Here is a 20,915-nt window from a genome sequence, read left to right as displayed (position 1 = left end):
AGGCGCAACTGTGGCGGCCCTTGAGGCGGTTGGACCAGAGGGCAGGAAGGTGGAGTGTGTAGGCCTTGTTGCGTGGGCGCTTGAAGCCGCCTCGGGCTAAGATGGGCTTTCGTGTGCAGGGTTGGATCCTTGCCCAGACTGGGTGGGTGCACTTGTTGCCTGTACATCGTATGGTTGTGGCCATACAAGCGTACGCAGTCTGCAATGCATCGACCAAGACGATGTAAGGCAACATCATCAGGTTCACGTCTTTTTGATTTTTTGAATTCCTTATATATAGCAGTTTCTATTAGATGATCAGGATCTGAGAGGTATTTTGTTTTATGTGGATCTTATATTTCTATGGAAGTTTATGAGTATATATTTTTTTTTATCAGGGTATCCCAAATGCTCATTTGTGGATGATACTACGGGTTCAGCTGTCCTACACATAGTAGTAGACTGTCTGTATGCAGATGTCCATAAACACTCCCAGACTAATCCCCTACCACTCAGAGTACATGGCGTTGAGTCACAGGCTTTTTACCTGAGTTGGCTAGCCCATATTACTTGAGTTGGCTAGCCCCAATAGGCAATTTGCACACAGTAGTAGACTGTCCGTGTGCAGAGGTCCATAAATACTCCAAGACTAATTCCCAACCCAGTACCCCGGCCACTCAGAGTACATGGCGTTGAGTTACAAACTTTTTACGTGAGGTGGCTAACCCCAAGAGGCAGTTTGCACCTTGTGGGTCTCGAACTTGCAACACATGGGTATCGGACCCTAGAAGCCTTGAGCTTTTGACCACCGAGCCAACCCCTTGGGGTTAAGTTTCTGAGTATATTGTACGTGGTGTCATTGAGGTATTTGTGTGTTGCTTGAAATTGTTCACAAAGATGCTCAAGAAGATCGAAACCGGCCTGGAAGGCAGAAGCGAGACCTCTGCCTGGAAGACAGAAACCTGAAGCTGGAAATCTTGAGCTCTTTGAGCTGCTTCAATGTCTTATGTGGAGTTTGTTGCTGGTTCAAACCAGTTGACATCGAAAGACATAGGAGGCGGTGGAAGCGGCGCAAGGCCCTTTTTTTTTAAGGATTTTTCTTTTTTAATTTTTTCGTTTTAAAATTTATTTTTGATATTTTAATTTATAATAGGACAGAAATTTTCTACAACTCACATATAAGAAGGACATGTGTCCTTTAAAAATGTGAGAATCATATGTTTTTTTATTGAATAATGATTCAATGCCACCTAAATATACAACTTTTTACCACCTTGCCACATTGGCAAGGTGGTCCCCCACTACTTTTTGAGTTTTTTTATTTTTTAAAAATAAATTAAAGTGGGGGACCATCTTGCCACATAGACAAGGTGGTGGAAAGTTGTATATTTAGGTGGTAGTGAATCATTACTCTTTTTTATTATTGCTATTAAAAAAGAGTAGTGATTCACTACCACCTAAATATACAACTTTTCACCACCTTGTCTATGTGGCAAGGTGGTCCCCCCACTTTAATTTATTTTAAAAAAAATAAAAAAACTCAAAAAGTTGTGGGGGACCACCTTGCCACATAGGCAAGGTGGTGAAAAGTTGTATATTTAGGTGGCATTGAATCATTATTCATTAAAAAAACATGTATTAAAAAATCATGTAAAAAACACTTGCTATTTAAATAATATGTGCTTCTCACATACCAAGGAATACATATCAATCTTATATGTGAATTGTAGGAAATTTCCTACAAACCGATTTGTAGAAAATTTCTATCCTTTATAATATAATAAAAAAAATATTTTTTAAGGTGATGTGGCATTAACGGATCTCGAAAAATTGGACAGAAATTTGACGGAGGAACTTCTTTCAGATTCGCAAAAAAGTTAAAGAGCGAAAGTTTATTTTTAAAAAGTGGGATTAATTTCAAATCGTGCATTTGATTCATGAATTTATAATATTTTTACCCAAAATTTAAATTAATGTGAAAATGTCAGGTCTTAAAAGAAATCAACTATAATCATTATTGATAAATAATAATCATGAAGCCTTTGTGTGCCAAAGCACATATTAAAAGGTAATATGTAATTACGAAGGACTTTAGTAATTAACCTCATCCCCATTCCAATCTCCTAATTCAACATAATCATAATCTAAAAACAAAATGAGTGAAAAGGTTGAGTAAATAAATTTCCAACCATAAAAGAGCTGGTTAAATTTATTTTCTTTAAAAACCTTTTACTTAAAACACTTTTTTCTTTAAAATCACTTTAAAGCATGGTCATCACATATCACTAAAAATATATAATTTTATTTTCTAGAAATTAATTTTTTTAGTAAATTAGGTTATAGTTCATTCTTCTTCCATAGAACATATATGTTTGCTTATAATAACTAATAATATCATAATATGGCCTATGTACATTGCTACATCTCGTGTACGTACCTGGGTTGTGCGATCCTTGTGACCATAACAATGACTATGGCCGCAGCCATGTCCATCCGCTAATTAACCAAGGTGTACTCAGTGTAACTATCGAGGGAATATTACCTTCTAGCAGAGAGTCTCTTTCAGTGGTTGTACTACCATCCCAGCGTTGGTACTGAGCTATGTTTTATTTGAATTTTCTTGGGGCCAAAACTATCTACTCCACACACATGCCCTTACCTTATACGAATTTTCTCATTCATATTACTTCTGTTATTGCATCTTAGGGAAACGTGTAGGAGGGTTTTTCATCTTCATATTTATTACCTTCTAAAAATAGTGCTTTCCAATTTGAGAACTTTCCAAGAATAATAATTTACTGTATTTAAAAAGTATTTCCTAGTTAGGACTTTCCAAAATAAACATTTGTTCTCAAAGAGATCGATAACTTGCCGTAAACAACTTTTCATTTCAAAAACTCTTTAAAAACCTTTCACGCAAGCAAATTCATTCATAATACATAGATGAAACAAATATTCTCATATACGTATATAAAGCGTTGAGAACAATGGACGGAATCGTATGGCATGAAATAACTAGAACGGACATGAGATCTACTTACCTCTTATCTACAGCTAAAAGTAGTCATTCGACAACTAGCTAGTTCCCTGAACAAATGTTTAGACATATTTAATATCCTCATACCCACCTAGCTATATATGATAGGCAAATTGACTCTTTCTGAATTAACCCCATAAGATACAAGTGTGTGGTTGTGTGCTCAAGGTCTTCAAACTTGTGATCATCATAATAATAATATAATGATTATTATTTGAACTTACTGATCAACTATATTGAAAATTTAGTACTTGATTGGGACCTCCGGATTGATTATTGAAGCCTCCTTGTTTGGAAGGAGGGGGAGTAGCTAGCTTGATAATTAACTTAATTAACCACCGACACAATTCTTAATTGATATATGATGATGTCTCATGATGAAATTTGAGTGCAAAATGAAGGAAATGTTACTTAGCAAGGCAAGCAAGTTTTGGCATTGACTTTGTTTAAAATTTGCAAGCTGTATATATATATGTGGGACAAAAAGGACTACAATGGAAATATGAGAGAGAGGGGACTACTAAAGGACGGCTACACCAAGTATATGGAAGAAAAATGCTATAGTTTCAAATTTTATTTTATTATTTTTTTTTTTTTCTAAAAAATGGTTCATAAAAAGTGATCATGTGTAACAATTTTATGAAATTGTGACACATTTTTTAAAATAGTAAATCTCATCCACGATTGACACATCATTTGGAAATGAAATTTTGGAAAAAAAAAAAAAAAAAACACTTGAATATGCTACAGAAACATGCTATTTAATACACTCGAATCATTTTTTCATCATTCTATTTTTAAAATTAACTATAAGACTAATGTGTGCGAGTCCTACAAATCTAATAGTTGCTTTTCAAAATAAGAGAAAATGAGAAAGATACAAAAAAAAAAAAGACAAGGCGAGGGAGCATTAATTCTCTATGCCACTAACGAATTGTATATGAAGTCTTATAAGTACGGATATAGACAAAATATACAAGAGAATGAAACCAATTCATTTTCTGCCCTTTCAGAAGCACATTCCATGTAACAAAGACATACGGTTTACATTTACCTCCAGCATAGTCAAGATATCGATCTCCTCCTACATGTTCCAAATTTTTTCCAACCATAGACACGTACGTACGCCATAGTAATTTAATAGATCCACTACCGAGGTTGCCATTTCTGCATCAAATTCAAAAGTGCAGTTAAAAAAAAATTACTCACATATTTAAAAGTCAATTAAATAAACACATGCACTCACATGAGAAAAGTAAATGCACTCGTATTTATTTACACGTGCAGTAATTAAGAAAGTTCATTGTCAATATATGCAACATCTTTTTCTAATTTCTCCGAAGAGAAGGGGACAATGACACATGCACTCACACACTGCCAAGTGCCAATATGTGACCTACATATATTATATCTACGTCCTTTTTCCATCGATTAACCATCCAACTAACCAACCAATAATGCGAATTAATTAGGACCCTACTGGCCATAGATTCCTTTGAGTTCGAGAAAATGTGTCATGGAAACCAACGGGCACAAAACACAAAGATTGTATTTGACTTAATAATATTCAACATATTTTATTTATCGGCAAACATCTTTAAATAATACAATTAACATGAAGAAGTACCAAAAAGTAAAGAGATATCTAAAAACAACTAGATAACATCTTATCACTTGAACAGCTAGATTACAATATTTGCTACGTACTCTTGAGAATTTCACTCTAATACTATCGTTATACTCTTCTCATGATATAGATAAGAGTCGGAGTCGGCTTATTCCAATCCTCCTACTACTACTTCTTTCAATCAAATGACATTTTTCTTTTCCTTTTTTTTTTTTTTTTTTTTTTTTTTTTTTTTTTTCTTATTCGTTTGATTTGTTGACCAAGACTTTATTTCTTTTTTTGTTTTCTGCACCAAACAAAGGATATATATATATATATATATCTCTTTTTCTTCTTTCTCATGAGCCAGAATTCCAGTGAAGTACTAGTGTGCTGAGAGGACCCAAATGGCATGACTTTGCAAAGGGGAGACAATGCAAGATAAATCAAGAATAATAATTTTGTTTAGGTAATTTTTCAAAGTATGTACAGGCCAGGGGCAGCTAACGTGTTTAAAATTTCATACGTATAAAAGATGTGATGCGGAATAGAAACCACCGAATAGGCTATATGATGTAGCGTTTGGAACAGAGTCGCGTTTTGAAGGGCGTTGCCGTGGATTGCTGTTAATTTTATAGACGGAAGGATCATCTCCGTTTATTGGATAATGTATACATGCATCACCTATGATATATATATTTATATATTTGATCTACAATGTTTTATGCAATACTACACTACAAAATACAAATCCAACACATGTTATGAAAATATAAGGAAGATGCGAGACCAGAAAAGAGTAACAGAGAAGAGAGGAGGAAATTGAGATATTGCAAAAAGAAAGGAATTGAAGGTGGCCGATTGTTTTGCTCCTCCAAAAACAAAGTTTGATTGTTTCGTTTGGGTGGCAAGTGGAAATAGACAAGAGAGGCTGAGAGAGATCGAGAGAGGGCACTAAAGGACGGCTATTTCCACTTGTCTTTTTGTCTCATTCCAATAATGGAAACATGAGAGGGAGAGAGAGAGAGAGAGAAAGACAAAAGGTAGGAAAATGGTACCACACGGTCCAGATCGACGGACATGGAATGTGAACACGAAGACATGCTATTTAATTTAAGTACATTTGAATTCTTTTTCTATTCTTTTATTTTTAGAATTAATTATAAGATTTATGTATATGAGTCTCACAGATCTAATGATTGATTTTCAAAATAAAAATATAAAAGAAAAATAAAATAATATAAGGGAGCATTTCTCTATGCCATTGACGAATTGTATATAAATAGTCTTATACATATATAGACAAAATATACGTAAGAAAATAAAACCAATATATATATATATATAAGGAATTCTAGAGCTCATTTTAGTGTTCTTTTGGGATCTTTCTATGCTGACAACACCTGTATTTTTTAATAAAAATAGGAAAGAGAAATCAAACTGTACATATAGTTTTTCTTTATTAAAAATATGGTGTCATGTCAACATAGAAGGACCTCAGAAAGACATTAGAAGAAGCTCTAATATATATATATATATATATATAATTGGCCTAAAAAACATGCAGTCACATGAGAAAAGTAAATGCACTCATATTTATTTATACATGCACTAAAAGAGTTCATTGTCGATGCTAACATATTTTCTCCAAAGAGAAGGGGACAATGACAACGACACATGCACTCACAAGTCACAATGCCAATAAGTGAGCAACACACACATGCATGTATACAACAAAAATCTATATTTATTATATATCCTTTTTCTATAACAAAATTAATCTGAAATCCTAAACTACCAATTGACCATCCCACCAACCAACCAATAATGCGAATTAGGGACCCTACAAATAATTCAAATAATAATAAATAAATAAATAAATCTACATGCGCGCAACTGACAAACATGTTCAACACAACAACATGTATCTACCTAAGACCCATAAATAATAGAACACAAGGAACTTTTCTATAAATGGAGAATGGTAATTTTGTTTAGGTAATTTTTCAAACTATGTGGCAGCTAACGTGCTTGAAATTTCATACGTGTCAATGACGTAGAAAAATCGCTGAATAGGCTATATGATGTGGTTTAGGGATAGGGTCGCATTTTGAAGGGCACTAGTACTGTAGATTGCAGTTAATTTTATAGATAAAACATGGACGGAAAGAAGAACCATCTCTGTTGATTGAATGTATGTATCCAAGTACCACTAATGACAGAGTTACGTTAAGGCCAGAGGGGATCATGGACTTTGCAATTTGTTTTAAAAAATTTTTACTTGAGAAAAAATTTAAACTAATTGATGTACGGCCCTAAACACCTCTTGCTTTCACTTTTGGATTTCAAGAGAGAATCTCACGGACTCACCATTTTTAAGTTGGAGACAAGTCCAGGGGCGGACCCACGCCTTGGGGTGGTGGGACAAAATGTTTACAAATTAAAAATATCCTTATTTCTTAAAGTATACTTATTTTATAAATGTCTCTCCAAAGTGATACTTTTGTACCCCAAAGTAATATTTGTATTCTCTTTTAATTTATTTTTTTTAGTTTTTCTCTCTGTTCGATCACAAAAAACCTAAAATACCACATTCATGTAGTTTCAGAAACTCAATTTGGTTTGGAACTCTGATCGAAGATGTGAAAGGAAAAGTTAAATAGTTTGGTTTTTTTAGTTGTTTACTCTGCAGTCATTTGGGTTCACAATATTTGTTTTGGCATCACAAGTTAAATGGTTTAATCATTTATGATTACACCATTGTTTAGCTCAACTCTTAGCATTGTTGTTGTTTGGGGTTTCAGGAAATTGTTAGGAGAAATAATCCACGCTTAAAGATATTGTTTTTATTGGACCCTATAGATCGTGTTTTTTTTTTTTTTCTAAGCTTTTTTTCTAGTTGTTTATACTATTGTGTGTTTGTGATGCCTTAGATTAAATGTAAGACTTCTATGTTTTTATTTCATATAAACATGCACAAACACACACACACATATATACATATATAGAGATAGAGAGAGAGAGAGAGAGAGATTTTATGCATCTCCATGCTTTTGTATTTATGTAAGTCTATTTCCCCCCCCCAAAAAAATAAACCGTCACCCACACCAAAAATTCTGGTTCCGCCCATGGAGATATCGGTGCCAACATTTACACCCACAAAGAGTTTAGCTGTTTATATTAAAAATGAAATTATTGACCACTTTAATTCAGATTTGATACTTACTGCTTTTATTTCTCTAAAAAAAAAAAAAAAAAACTTACAGCTTTACATGTTTTTTTTGTATTTTTGTCTTTTCGTACTAATACCGAGATGCAAAGTTGCAAGTATATCAATTTTGGCAAATATTTATAAACTTATATATATTTTTTGTGATACAATATTGTATGATAAATTACTCTATTTATGTTTTAAAATATGGTTATTATATTTTCTACTTCTCACATGCTTTTTTATAGCTTAAATGACACACACCATTTTTTAAGGCTGGTTTGTATGAGTTTTCTACGAACTAGTTTGTAGGAAATTTGTGTTCATACTGATTTGTTGGCTCCGCCATCGGTTATTGGGTAATTCTACAAGTACATTAAGTATCCATAAAAAAAATGAGATAACTTTTAAAATTATCATTTGATTAAAATCATTATTTGATCAATCACACGCTCAACAGTAATTTTAAAAGTCACCTTATTTTTTTTTATAGACACTTAATATACATGTAAAATTTTTAAATTTTTAATGCACATGTTATTTAAAATTTTTAAATTGAATTAAATATAACAAAAACAAGATCTTAAACAATAAAATAAAGAGAATCATAACCCAAAACAAAAGGTGTTAGGTTTCATTGTATCACCACCCCAATAATGAATGGCCCACCCGATTGATGTCGTTTTCATGACGTACGAAATCCTGTTGGTGATGTTGATAGCTTTCTGATTGGTGGCTTCGTGGCAATTGATTAATTGTCAAGCCGCCACCTTCCAAAAATAAAAAATTAAAATTAATTACAGAAATCTTCGACCAGAAGATGTCGATTTTGTGGACAATATATGTGTACAGAAGTGTAGTGAAGATTGAAGAACATGTTACTCCCAGATTTCTAATCTTGCCCACGTTTTGAGGTCTATCATTGCCCCCCCCCCCCCCCCCCCCCCCAAAAAAAAAAGAAAAGAAAACACAATTAAAAGGCCTTGACAACTAGGAAAAAGACATTTTAACAATTCTTTTGACAATAATGAGCCAATTCCATCAGATTCAAATTTCAAATGATGACATTTATTTATTTTTTAATGGGTGTCATTTAATTATATTTGTAGTAGGAGAATCATTTTCCTTTTTTATTAAACAAGTTGATCTCGAACACTCTTGGGTGTTTTGTTTGATCCTGCTTGCTTGAGAGCTTCATTAATTAGGCCAATGGGATACTTTAATAATGATCGAGTCAATTATCCTGGCGGCCCAACTAATGAAGTCTTAATCATTTGTCATCAGTGATTAGGTATGTACCAAAGTGAGAATTCGACTTTTTAAATGGGAATTCTTAATCCTTAATCTTATTAGTATTAGCCGTCTTAAGTTTCACTGATGTTTTGATGAGATTAGATCAAATTATGACTCAATCGAATTTGAGAAAGGGTTTGCAGTTCTCATCGTCTAAGCACCTCTTATGCAATTGCTAACGGACAGCTATTACTATAATCATACCGAGATGGAATAGTTACAACTAATTTTTATTGTCTCTCTTTAAGAGAAAAGAAGGGAAGAGAAAAGAAGTGAAAAAACAAAAAAAAAAAAAGAAAAAAAGAAAAAAAGAAAAAGTCTCCATCATTTAAGTATCATTGATATCCAATAATGTGGGAAGATCCCCAGATGACCCTTCCCTCATGTGGGAAGTCTCAATCACTAGTGACCACTAGTATTTCTTAACTATGAGTTGGAGGACACCTGTCATCCCTCCATGTGATCCTTCATGTGAATGTCTCTGCACCACTCACTTGCCATTTCACAGGATTTGACACACTAATATAATCAATTAATCATCTATATATAGACATATACACATAGTAGTCAATATTAAGGCAAGTTGTTTCCAGACTCAAATCCTTTACTTTCTTCACCCTTTTCTTCTGTGATCTTCTCAAGCTTTCTGGCCACAATGGCTATTCGCTTGCCTGGTTATACAAATGCCAACTCTTTTGCAAAGAAACCAATTCCAACATTTATAGATGTTCCAAAAGGTCAAAATCAGAAATTTTTTGGCAGAACTTCTCGTCCAAAAGAATATTGTGAGGCTTTAGGTCAAAATGCAAGTTTCGTGTGTCGAAGCGTCTATCTCGTTGTAAGTATTTTTGCACAAGTTTGTGATATTCTTATCAAAGCACTACAAAACCTTCATTTAATTCATATCTATATACTGATCATGTGGTTTAAGGTTTTAACAAATAACTCATTGAGTTTTAAGAAGTGATTAATATGACATGTCAGCACCAATTAAATATCGACACATATCTAGTTTGTTTAGTACTCACTTCAAAAATAACATGGTAGACAAGAGAAGTTGTCACCCATAAAAAACACATATGCTGACCAAAAGCAACGACTTGGGTGACGGCTACGATTTTTACTTTACTTTTTTGTTCTTTTAATTTTTTTTACTGACGTGGAGAGAGGAAACTAACGTGAACTCCAACACATTTTTTTTTATCGTTGATCTTTATTTTTCCAGTGACTAAGCAAATCGAACACATGTCGCTATTTAATTGGTATTGATATTGCCAGGTTAATGAATTCCATTAGTTTTTATGTATTAATTCATTTTTTTGGCTTACTTTAGAAAGTGATTAATCATTTTTTAAAACTCAAGCAACTATTTGTCAAAACCTTCCAAAATTTTATCTTTTTAATTTGTTAAACTATAACAACAAGCACAGAGTATGAGAAGAGAGATTTGAGGAAAGGGCGAACAGAAGGCTAAGAATGAAATATGAAACGGAGAGGAGCCGATTACTTATAAAATAAGGGATAAAATTATTATTATTATTATGTTTGATAACTTTGTCCCTTATTTTATAAAGAACCAGCCGTTTTCCATTTCAAATGAAATAAAGAGAATACTTTTCCGTTAAAGAGAGAGTTAATGAAAGGACGTATACGCTTTGTTTTATCCGGAAATGGATCCTTTCCATTTCAAGTGAAATGTAGAGGATCCTAGATTCCTATTCCATTTTATCCTCTCTTAAACTCCACGACTCTTTAAATGTGCACTTTAGTTTTTTTGAAGCAAAACTCAAGTTTTGACGCATGTCATTATTTTAAATTACCACTTGTCATAATTCTAAACTATTATTTTTTTAAAAATAATTACTTGGAAAAACTTCACTTATCAGTTACTATTCCTGATCTTTCATTACTTTTGCAATCATACCCAAAAACTTTAAAAAATGTCAATTCAATGTGTCCATCTTTTAATATATATATATTTTTTTTTAATTTCACTCATTTGTTAAGAATTTTTCGTTAAATCCTAACAGAGAGGTGTTAAAATTCATAAAATACCATTTCTTTTTTTTTAGGAAAAAAAAAGAAAAAAATTGCAAGGTTTTAGGCGTTGGTCAAGATTTAACTAATATATATATATATATTTAAAAAAAAAATGTATTTTGAAAATTTTGACAATATTTTACTGAAAATCCTAACGGTTTGGTGAAATTGAAAAAAAAAATGAAAAAAAAAATATTAAATTGATACTTTTTAAAGTTTGAAAATATGATTATAAAAGTGATTAAAAATTATGAATGGTAAGTAAAGTTTTTTATTTTTATTTTTATTTATATATATAGGAAGGAGAGGGCCGGTATAGGCTGTGGCTGTTCGGCCCATTCCCCCTTCTCTTGGAAATTTTATTTGCAAGATTTGGTTTTTCTCTCTCTTCTTGGCAAAGAGAAATAAGCAGAGCACACACAAACCATTGATCATAAAGCGGCAGAGCGAAGCCCATAAGCCCATAACATTCATTTTGGAGGCCCATGTCTTATACAACATGAATAAGAATTGCTATTTCTAAAATCAGTATTCTTATAATATATTTTTTTACTTTTATTTGTTTATTTAGATACAGCAATGGAATCGTTCCTAAAACTATTAAAGTTTCTATTATATATATAATATTATAAATATTTAATATTTTTTCCATTTATTTTAACTACATATAACATTATTCGGCGTCAATTTAGAGCGTTGTTAATTAACGATATTACAACTTTTAGTATAAACGAAAAATGACATAATAACTTTAATTACAAATTCATTACAAACTGACGTACCAATCTATGTAGCACTTATTATGTAAGTCACTAAAATGTAGTTTGTTATGTGTTAATTTACGTGACAATTATTTTCATAAAATGTGAACTAACATGTGAGTTAATAAAAGTTGTAGTATCCCAAATATTTTTCGTCGCTCAATTTATAGTATCAATATTATGAAAATTATATTTAATTATTTGTAGAATGAACTATATATTATACTATGTGCCCTAACAAAATTATATATATTTACTTATTAAGAAGAGGAAGCCCCACACCAATTTTTTTTTTTTAAAAAAAAAAAAAATCAATTTTAATATATTTTTCATTCCTCCTTCTAGCCTCGCTATTTTATATATTTATATATATATATTTTAAACCCAACCCTCCATTTATGAAAATACCCCCCGTAAACACCAAAATAATTGTAAAATAATTGTTTGAGTTAGAGATGTAATTCATGTTAGAGGATAGAGTTTGAGTCATATCGATGCATGAGTAAAAGATTATATAGATTAATCATAATCCGATCCATTTAATTAAACTGATCAAACCCTTCAATTTAAACTCGCTAATTTCATATCGAATTACATCTTTTATTAACAACTCTAAATATTACATGTCGAATTTGATTCTCGGTCGAAGCTCAAGCATAAGATTATATATGATAATTCATATTATGTGGCAGTTAAATTCATCGTTAAATTTTAGATGAATAACAATATATTTTAGATCAACGAGGATTGTGCTGCCACGTCAAAGAACTGATGGTAACATTTCTCTTAATTTTTGGCCATATTCTAGAAAGAAAAAAGGCGGTCAGAGAGAGTCGGCATGGAGGGCGCGTCAGAATTGGTGGCATTCCCGCTCCTGACGACGCCGATTGAGTCGAACTATAGAGCGTGCACCATTCCCTACCGGTTCCCCTCCGATAACCCTCGCAAGCCCACCCCTGCGGAGCTCGCTTGGATCGACCTTTTCCGCAATTCCATTTCTTCCTTCAAGTACGCCTTTCGATTTTTCTCATCTCTGAAATGAATTTTTGAGCGAAATCAAAGCCAATTGTATTTGTTTGATACGTTAATCTGTTGCAGGAAACGAGCAGAGAGTGATCCTACAGTTCGCGATGCTAATACTAAAGCTGAAATGTTCGCTCGAAGGTGTGGTTTTCTCTAAGCTCTCGCTTATCTTGACGTTATGAGGATTCTGGTTTCATTTTCTGATTTTGGGTTTGTGATGGAAGGTATTCTGAAATACTTGAGGACTTCAAGAAAGATCCTGAGGCTCATGGAGGGCCACCTGATTGCACTGTAATCCAATCTTAAAGAATATTATCTACAAGTTTCTGTCACTTTTGATTCTCATTTTCCTATGGAATGACTGAAATTTTTACTTTTTCTCTTTTTTCTGGGGGGGACATCTTAGCTTCTGTGCAGACTTCGTGAGCAAGTCCTTAGAGAATTAGGATTCAAGGATATATTTAAGAGAGTGAAGGTAAGTGTTAACGAGATACCCTGATTGTGAAAGTTAAAGTCCCAGATGTAGCTAAGGTTTTCTTGATTCGTGATACGTTAATCATGTATGTTGGCTGATGCCATGTTTTTCTCCATTTGTACTCACAAAGCTGTTTGTCTTCGTGGAAAATTTGATAGGATGAAGAGAATGCAAAGGCTATATCCCTATTTGCGGATGTAGTTCGTCTTAATGATGCCATTGAAGATGGAGGTAAGCGTCTGGAGAATCTGTTGAGAGGAGTATTGGCGGGAAACATATTCGATCTCGGTTCTGCACAGGTTGGTCTTCTTTTATTGTGACATGAAAACTTTGATTTGCTACAAATATCGATCTCTTTAGGGCCACATACTACTTTTAACCATAGCATATTATATATGTTCTCCTTAAATCAACACCTTTAAGTAGAATCAACCACTCTGCCCCTATTAGACATCATTTTGTTTTTCACCATGCGATGTTCTTATGAAGTTACTTAGGTGTGGTCAATCAATGGCAAAGTCTCACAAATTCAGCTCTTGCATCTCTGAAATTTGAAAATAGTATGGAACAATTTAGCAATTTTAAACTGCATCATGTTTTATTTATAAACGAATATGTCATGTTTGGTATCAAGATATAGATCCGTTCTCATGGCTTTTGCAACATGGAAACTACTTAAAAAATGTTGTAACATGTCGATGTTTGAATGGTTTTCAATAGTACTAAACATTTATTTTTCTTTCTCAATTCCTGAAGCTTGAAGAGGTTTTCTCAAATGACGGAATGTCCTTTTTAGCTACTTGTCAAAATCTTGTCCCTCGACCTTGGGTTATTGATGACTTGGACACTTTCAAATTGAAATGGAACAAGAAATCTTCGAAGAAGGCAAGTTTTATGTGCAATTTAATTTACCCATCATCTTTGACATATATCTCCATGTTGATACTATTATGTGTGCTTATTTACTAACTAGCTCCTTTGGTTGTCATGACAGGTTATCATTTTTGTTGATAATTCCGGTGCAGATATCATTTTGGGTATTTTGCCATTTGCAAGAGAATTACTACGACTTGGCATGCAGGTTTGTTTTCAGTTTTCAATTCTTCTAAACTATGCATCTGAATCTACAAGCCTAGAGTTTCCCAGTGTGGAGTTTCTTTATTAAAGAACAAATTATGGATGTTGTATCTAAAATTTTGAACCTCCATTGTTTACTTCTCAATTTGTTAAGAAAGAAGTCAATAAGGATAGTCCATAACAGTATTTCCTGATATTCGTGTCCCTCCTCGATATGAACCCCGATAGTAGATACTTGACATGAATTAGTATGCTTCTTTTCGATTTTTGCATACATTGGATAAGTCAGTTTCCTTTTAATTTGGGTTAGCTAGCTGGTTTTGAATGGAGGTTATCATCTTGTCTTTCTTCAAAAGCAAAATTACCTCCCACTACTTTCTTTTTTTTCCTCATTAACTCTTGTTGTTTAATTCCAATTTTTGCATTTGGAATTCTATATCTGAAAGTTTTGCTGGGTGATATAATTTTTTACCATTTTTAATATGTCATGCATCACCTACTCTTCATATGGTTGTCAGCATTGCTGGAGATGACGTCTCTCTCTGCAGGTTGTTTTGGCAGCCAATGACTTGCCTTCTGTAAATGATGTAACTTACCCTGAACTGGTTGAGATTATATCAAAGGTGATAGAAAGAAACTCTCTGATCTGTATTAATTTTAGAATCTTGGTTGACTCTGACTTTGTAAGTGGCAATTTGCCAGCTGAAGGATGAACATGGGCAGCTCATGGGTGTTGATACTTCAAATCTGTTAATTGCCAATTCTGGTAATGATTTGCCGGTAAGAAAGTGCAATTTTGTTTTGCATTAAATGTTCTTTAAGTTAATGGATGATTGATACCACTATAGATATAATTTTTATTTTCTTTTTTATAAATAGAACACCACTATAAATGTTTGAAGTTCTTCTTCTGCCTTTTAATTCTTTGCAGGTTATTGATCTTACAAGAGTTTCACCAAAGTTCGCCCATCTAGCAAGTGATGCAGACCTGGTTATCATGGAAGGGATGGTAGGTTCTTACCAAAATTAGGAAGTTAGTAGAGTTATAAACTCTTTTTTGGTTGACGCTTCTTTGTACAATTTCTGTTTCTCTTATTCAAATGATCTTTGACCATTTATAACCAAACTGGACCATCCAAATGCCTATTCATGCATCACTAACTTCATCTAACTGTAGATTTCATTTTAATTTTTTCATTCTCTGCATTGAAATTGTGGGAGGGTATTGTTCAAATTTATAGAAACATATGAGAGATAGAAATGGTGTGGTAGGTTTGGGATTCAAGTTGTTCTGATCAAGAAAAAGGAAAAACACAAACTACTAGTGTTCGCTTTCATTATTAAAGTGTTTCTTGAGAGAAAACTTAACATTAGAATTTTCCAAAAAAAAAAAAACCAAAAAAGGCAGTAAAGACTTCTTGCATAATTTAATATATGAAAGTATGGTACCCCATTTAGATTACCATAGCTCCATTCAAGCTTAATGGTTTGTCCTATTTTATTATTATCTTTTGAAAAAGAAAAAATTGTTGAAGTGAAAATAGATAAGAGGGAGAACTTTACTTATAACTTCTAATTGTTTATCACTTTTGCAAAAAGGTACTCAAATTTAAAAAGTGTCAATTAAAGGTATCAATCTTTCAATTTTTTTATTTTTTTATTTTTTTTTTTAATTTCAATCATCTGTTAAAATTTTTCTTTAAATATTGTCTAAATTCCCAAAACACCCCTTCTTTTTTTTAGGAAAAAAAAAAATTGCTAGGATTAAGTTTTGGTCATAATTTAACAAAATTTACAAAAACAACCATGTCTGAATCTTTGAAAAAATTTTAAATCTTTTTTTTTTTAAAAAAAAAAACATGGTTATTTTGGAAATTTAGACAAGATTTGAAGGAAAATTTTAACGAAGGGTTGAAATTGAAAAAATTAAAAGATGAATACCCTAAATTGACACTTTTTAAAGTTTAGGTACCTTTTTGCAAAGTGTTGAAAGATTAGGGGTTATAAGTGAAGTTTTTCCTAAATAAAAATGAATTAGAAGGAAAAAGAATTGATGAGACAAATACATGGAAAGTATAATCTCCTATCAATTACAAACCTATTTCTTTTCTTTTGTTTGGCCGCATGAGGTTAGGTTTTACCAATTGAAGTACTGTTATTTGTCTTTGTGGCTTGCACAAGTTTCATTGTCTGAAAATTGGCTTTGAGAGAAGTTTGTCAAATCATACATTTTACCTACCTTTCCTTTAGAAAACATATTCGGTCAATCGTTTAGAGCTTGGGAGAACAATCCATTATTGAATGTACTGCTACACACACACATTTTTAGATAAGCTGTATCAGTGACGAATTTGTTTTAGTTCTTGAAATATAACTGAGAGTGCTTCTGGCAGGGTCGTGGAATAGAGACAAATCTTTATGCTCAATTTAAGTGTGATTCCCTCAAGATTGGGATGGTAATGGTTTCACCTATGTTATTGCTGCTTTTTCCAATATATCTGGTTATTCGCTTCCTTTGGTGGATACATTAGTTAATGTCATTGTTATGTTTCTTCTTCTTATCTTCATATACAGGTGAAACATCCAGAGGTCGCCGAGTTTCTTGGAGGACGACTTTATGATTGTGTCTTCAAATACAATGAAGTTTTATAAGTTTATAAATTATAATGTCATTCTTGTACTGCTATTTCTGATTGCTCAGAATTAGCCTTGCAGTACACTAGCGTTCGTTGTCACTGCCTAGAAGAATGATTTCTTTGAACTTTTAAAGTCTGTCATATTTTATTTTGGATGAATAAAGTCTGTCATTTTTATAAATAACTAGGGGAATTCTTTTCAAGCAGCACAAACTTCTTTCCTGGACATGATTTCTGTGAATGTGTTATGCTTGAGAAGAAATGAAAAGAAAGGAAGAGAAGAATAAACAAAGCATAGAAGTGAGAAGCGTGGAAGACTCTCGAAGGTCACGTGGCATTCCAGGAGAAATAATGCAAGACAGCGGTTAGGCCGTTAGGCTAATCTAAACGGTGCGTTTTGGATGATGGATTCATTGTATTGAAAGGAGTTGTCACGCACGTTTCTGATGTACCAGGAAACGTGTGTAGGCCTTAAAATATTTATCAAGCGTCTTCCAGAGTTGGTTCGGATTGTATCAGTTTCGATTTTGTATTTTTTTCTGAAGAATTTTTCAACCATTTTATTGAGGTAGGAACATAAGAAGCTCAGCTCATACATATTGATTCATCAATCTTGGAAAGGGAAAACAGGGAAAGGAAAAAAAAGGTTGACATTAGATGAGACAAGTAGATCAATTCTTTTTGGTAGGATATGATGCCAATTTGTTGATTCCGCATAGCCCTTCAGGTTTTCCAGTTTTTCTCTTCATCCTTATGTACCCTTTCTCTCCCCACTTTGGTCCCCATGAATTCTTCACAATGATGTAATCTGACCCCCTTGATGAACCGTATCCAACGGCTGTTACTCCATGATCTAGCTCAGTTCCACAATGGCCATCGAATACCCCCTGCAAGCCCATCAAAACAAATGTAAAATTAGGGTAAAGGCGTTGAAATGTGTGGATACTTGTGTTGAAGAGAGGCTATATACAGCTTGAATAATGCTAATGATGTTCACGCCCATTTTACTTCGGCTGACGTAACGTGTTTAGAGTAGCTGATATGAGAAGTCACTTAAAACACATCATATCAGCAGGTGTGAAATGAATGTGATAAATAGGTGTCATCTAGCTTACCCCGCTATAGAATTGGAAGTCTTTATTAGAAGCCTCGATAGCTACGCTAAGAGGTTGTTGAGCCAGTGCCTTCAAAAGACTTTCTTCATCATTCTCCGGCACATCTTGGTAACCACTTATAGTTACTAGCTCCTTTTCTTCCTGAAGACAAACAAACATGAATAATCAACTTCTGTTATGAAAGTTAGTTTACAGTTGAATATGATTTGAACAGTTTCCATTGGAGCGTAATTTTTACCCTCTTCTCCTCACAAGTGCCTTCCTCCATTAGATATGGGTAGTCTTCCTCCTTATGCAGTCCACCGCTGGAGATAATGAACTCAAATGCATAATCCATAAGACCTCCATTGCAGCCATTATTGAAACTTCTGTCACAGTCAATCAGCTCTTGCTCGGACAATGAGGTTAAATTTCCAGTGACTATGTGGTTTATACCCTCCACAGCTGCAACGGTTGAAAATGCCCAACAACTTCCTGCATGCTCATCATGTCATAATCTTTACTCTACACTACTTCACATGTTAGTAATTCTATTTAGCAGATTCCTGTTCAACTGCCATACAACTGGATCACATGACAATACTATTGTCACGTCTACTTTTACTTCATCCAGTTGTATAGCAGTTATAAGGAGAGTGAGAAATACATACCACATGAGCCTTGGTTCTTGACCGGAGTAACGGCACCTTTCTTTCTCCAATCCACGGACTTGGGCAGATCCACGATATCTCCATAACTGAAGTCTCTAGAGGACTCTCTTCTTCTGGGAAACTCAGATTTCAATCCCAAGTACTTGTTCTTGAACTCCTCGTGGCTCAAGTCTGCAAACTCGTTCAACCTAAGCCAGTAGCCAGTGATCTCCTTATTTCTCTGATCAATGTGCTTCAAGTTCTCTTTGAATATCTCAAACCTATGCAGCTTCTCTTCCATGCTCCTGTAAATCTTGTCGTGTTTTGAAATCCACGATTCGAACAGTTGTATGATTTTGTCAATGCAAGTCAGGTGCTCCGGCGAATAGCCGACAATCGAAAAATCATGGGCAAGAGTGGAGCAGACGAAGAGAGACAGAAAAAAGGCGGCAAGAAGGGAGATCTTAGAATATGAAGAGGAAGCCATATGTGTAAGAATCCAAGTCCAGAAGAGGAAGAAGAATAGACTGAGTGAATGTGAGAGGGTGGAGATGGAGCAGCTATATATATAGTTGTGGGTTTCGTAGGTTGCTTTCAAGTGAAGTGATCAAATAGACTTGTTTTATAATCATATGGAGTCTTTACGGTTGGTTCTAGCTAGCGGGCAGGCTTTTCTTCTAAGCATACTCGATCATTTGCTTAATTAATTGCTTAAGCAGAGACAGGAACCTTGAAATATTCACGACGACAGGTGAAAGGCAAGATGTTTTCTCGCGTGCTTGTCTGAACGAAGCAATCCTCTCGTTTTCAAACTAAGCATCCTGATCGGGCTCACATCGATTATGAATGCATTCGATAAAACGCATCATGGCCGGAAAGCAAATTGATATTTAATATTTTTTCACAGAGCTCTTGTAATATATATGCTTCAATATACTGACTCTGTTCATCTTCTTCAGCTCAGTTTGTCCATCCATTTGAGACCAATTAAACAAGATGGACCAATGGCCTTTTTATTTCGTGAATTGTTAAAATAAGGCCGAGAAAGAATTTCCTTTAGGGTGCGTTCGAGATTGCGATTTTGTAGAGACTAAGTACGATTTTAAATCAAATCGCAGAAAATGAACCGGTTGGAAACTGCGTTTTTAAAAAATTGCGATTTGAAAACGTAGAAAAGTGCTTATTCAAATCGTAGGCAATGGGGTACTTTTTTGAAAACGCAGTATTTTAAAATGCTAACCTACGATTTTGAAGACCAAACTGCTATTTTGCCAAAACGTTTAACTGCGTTTTTAAAAATCACTTTTTTAAATCGCACTTTTTGAAATCGCAAACCCAAACGAACCCTTACTTTATAAGAAAATTAAACGTGGTTACTGACGGCCTTATTATGGAAAATGTTTTCGGTATTTTTTTGGTGTTCGGTGCAGCTAAAAATAATAGTTAAACTGAAAATATTTTCAGTTTAACCAAAAAAAGCTTTTTTAGTTTCAGAAAATGATTGTTGTTTTAAATTTCGTAAATTATTTTTTTGAGTTTGAGTTTCTCATTCTCAAATCGCTGAACCACCACCAAGCCGGCACCAGGTTATCACCAAACTACCATCGAGCCACCTCGGACCACCCCTGGACAACCATCAAGCCACTGTCAAACTACCACTAGCCATACCAAACTACCACCAAGCCACCTTGGACCACTAGCGAAGGATAGGTTAACATGATTAAATAAAAATATAAAAAATACTTGTTATTTTCTGTATACGCCAAACATTAAAAAATATTTTCAGCGGAAAAACATTCTTGAAAAATGATTTTCCCGAAAATATTTTTACGCCGAAACAAACGAAGTCAATATATGAATTTTCTACGAACTAGATTGTATGCATTCTTCAACCTAATATTTAAAAGTGTCATGTGTCTCTTGAGCAAATGAGAATCACTTTTCTTTTTCTTTTTTATTAATGTTATTAGAAAAAAAGGACAAAAATTTAATATAAACTATATCTAATATTGACATGTGTACCTTGGCATGTG

General features: G+C 33.6%; 2 protein-coding genes across 2 annotated transcripts; one reads left to right on the top strand and one right to left on the bottom strand.

Moving 5' to 3' along the window:
* Window positions 1-9,700: 9,700 nt before the first annotated feature.
* LOC133881578 (damage-control phosphatase At2g17340-like) lies at window positions 9,701-17,733 on the top strand. Its single transcript, XM_062320531.1, has 13 exons — window positions 9,701-9,964; window positions 12,736-12,935; window positions 13,026-13,091; window positions 13,175-13,241; window positions 13,357-13,425; window positions 13,584-13,724; window positions 14,182-14,310; window positions 14,420-14,506; window positions 15,051-15,125; window positions 15,205-15,282; window positions 15,434-15,511; window positions 16,896-16,958; window positions 17,077-17,733. The coding sequence occupies exons 1-13, from the start codon at window positions 9,782-9,784 to the stop codon at window positions 17,152-17,154; spliced, it is 1,314 nt and encodes a 437-aa protein (XP_062176515.1). The 5' UTR covers window positions 9,701-9,781; the 3' UTR covers window positions 17,155-17,733.
* LOC133881579 (cysteine protease XCP1-like) lies at window positions 17,716-19,420 on the bottom strand. The gene is made up of 4 exons (XM_062320532.1): window positions 18,904-19,420; window positions 18,492-18,727; window positions 18,254-18,394; window positions 17,716-18,025 (listed from the first exon to the last, which is right to left on the bottom strand). The coding sequence occupies exons 1-4, from the start codon at window positions 19,367-19,369 to the stop codon at window positions 17,810-17,812; spliced, it is 1,059 nt and encodes a 352-aa protein (XP_062176516.1). The 5' UTR covers window positions 19,370-19,420; the 3' UTR covers window positions 17,716-17,809.
* Window positions 19,421-20,915: the final 1,495 nt, after the last annotated feature.

This window comes from Alnus glutinosa, chromosome 11 (assembly GCF_958979055.1).
Source record: "Alnus glutinosa chromosome 11, dhAlnGlut1.1, whole genome shotgun sequence".
Taxonomy (NCBI): Eukaryota; Viridiplantae; Streptophyta; class Magnoliopsida; order Fagales; family Betulaceae; genus Alnus; species Alnus glutinosa.
The sequence above is the reverse complement of the archived record's forward strand: the minus strand, read 5'-3'. Positions and strand labels throughout refer to the sequence as shown.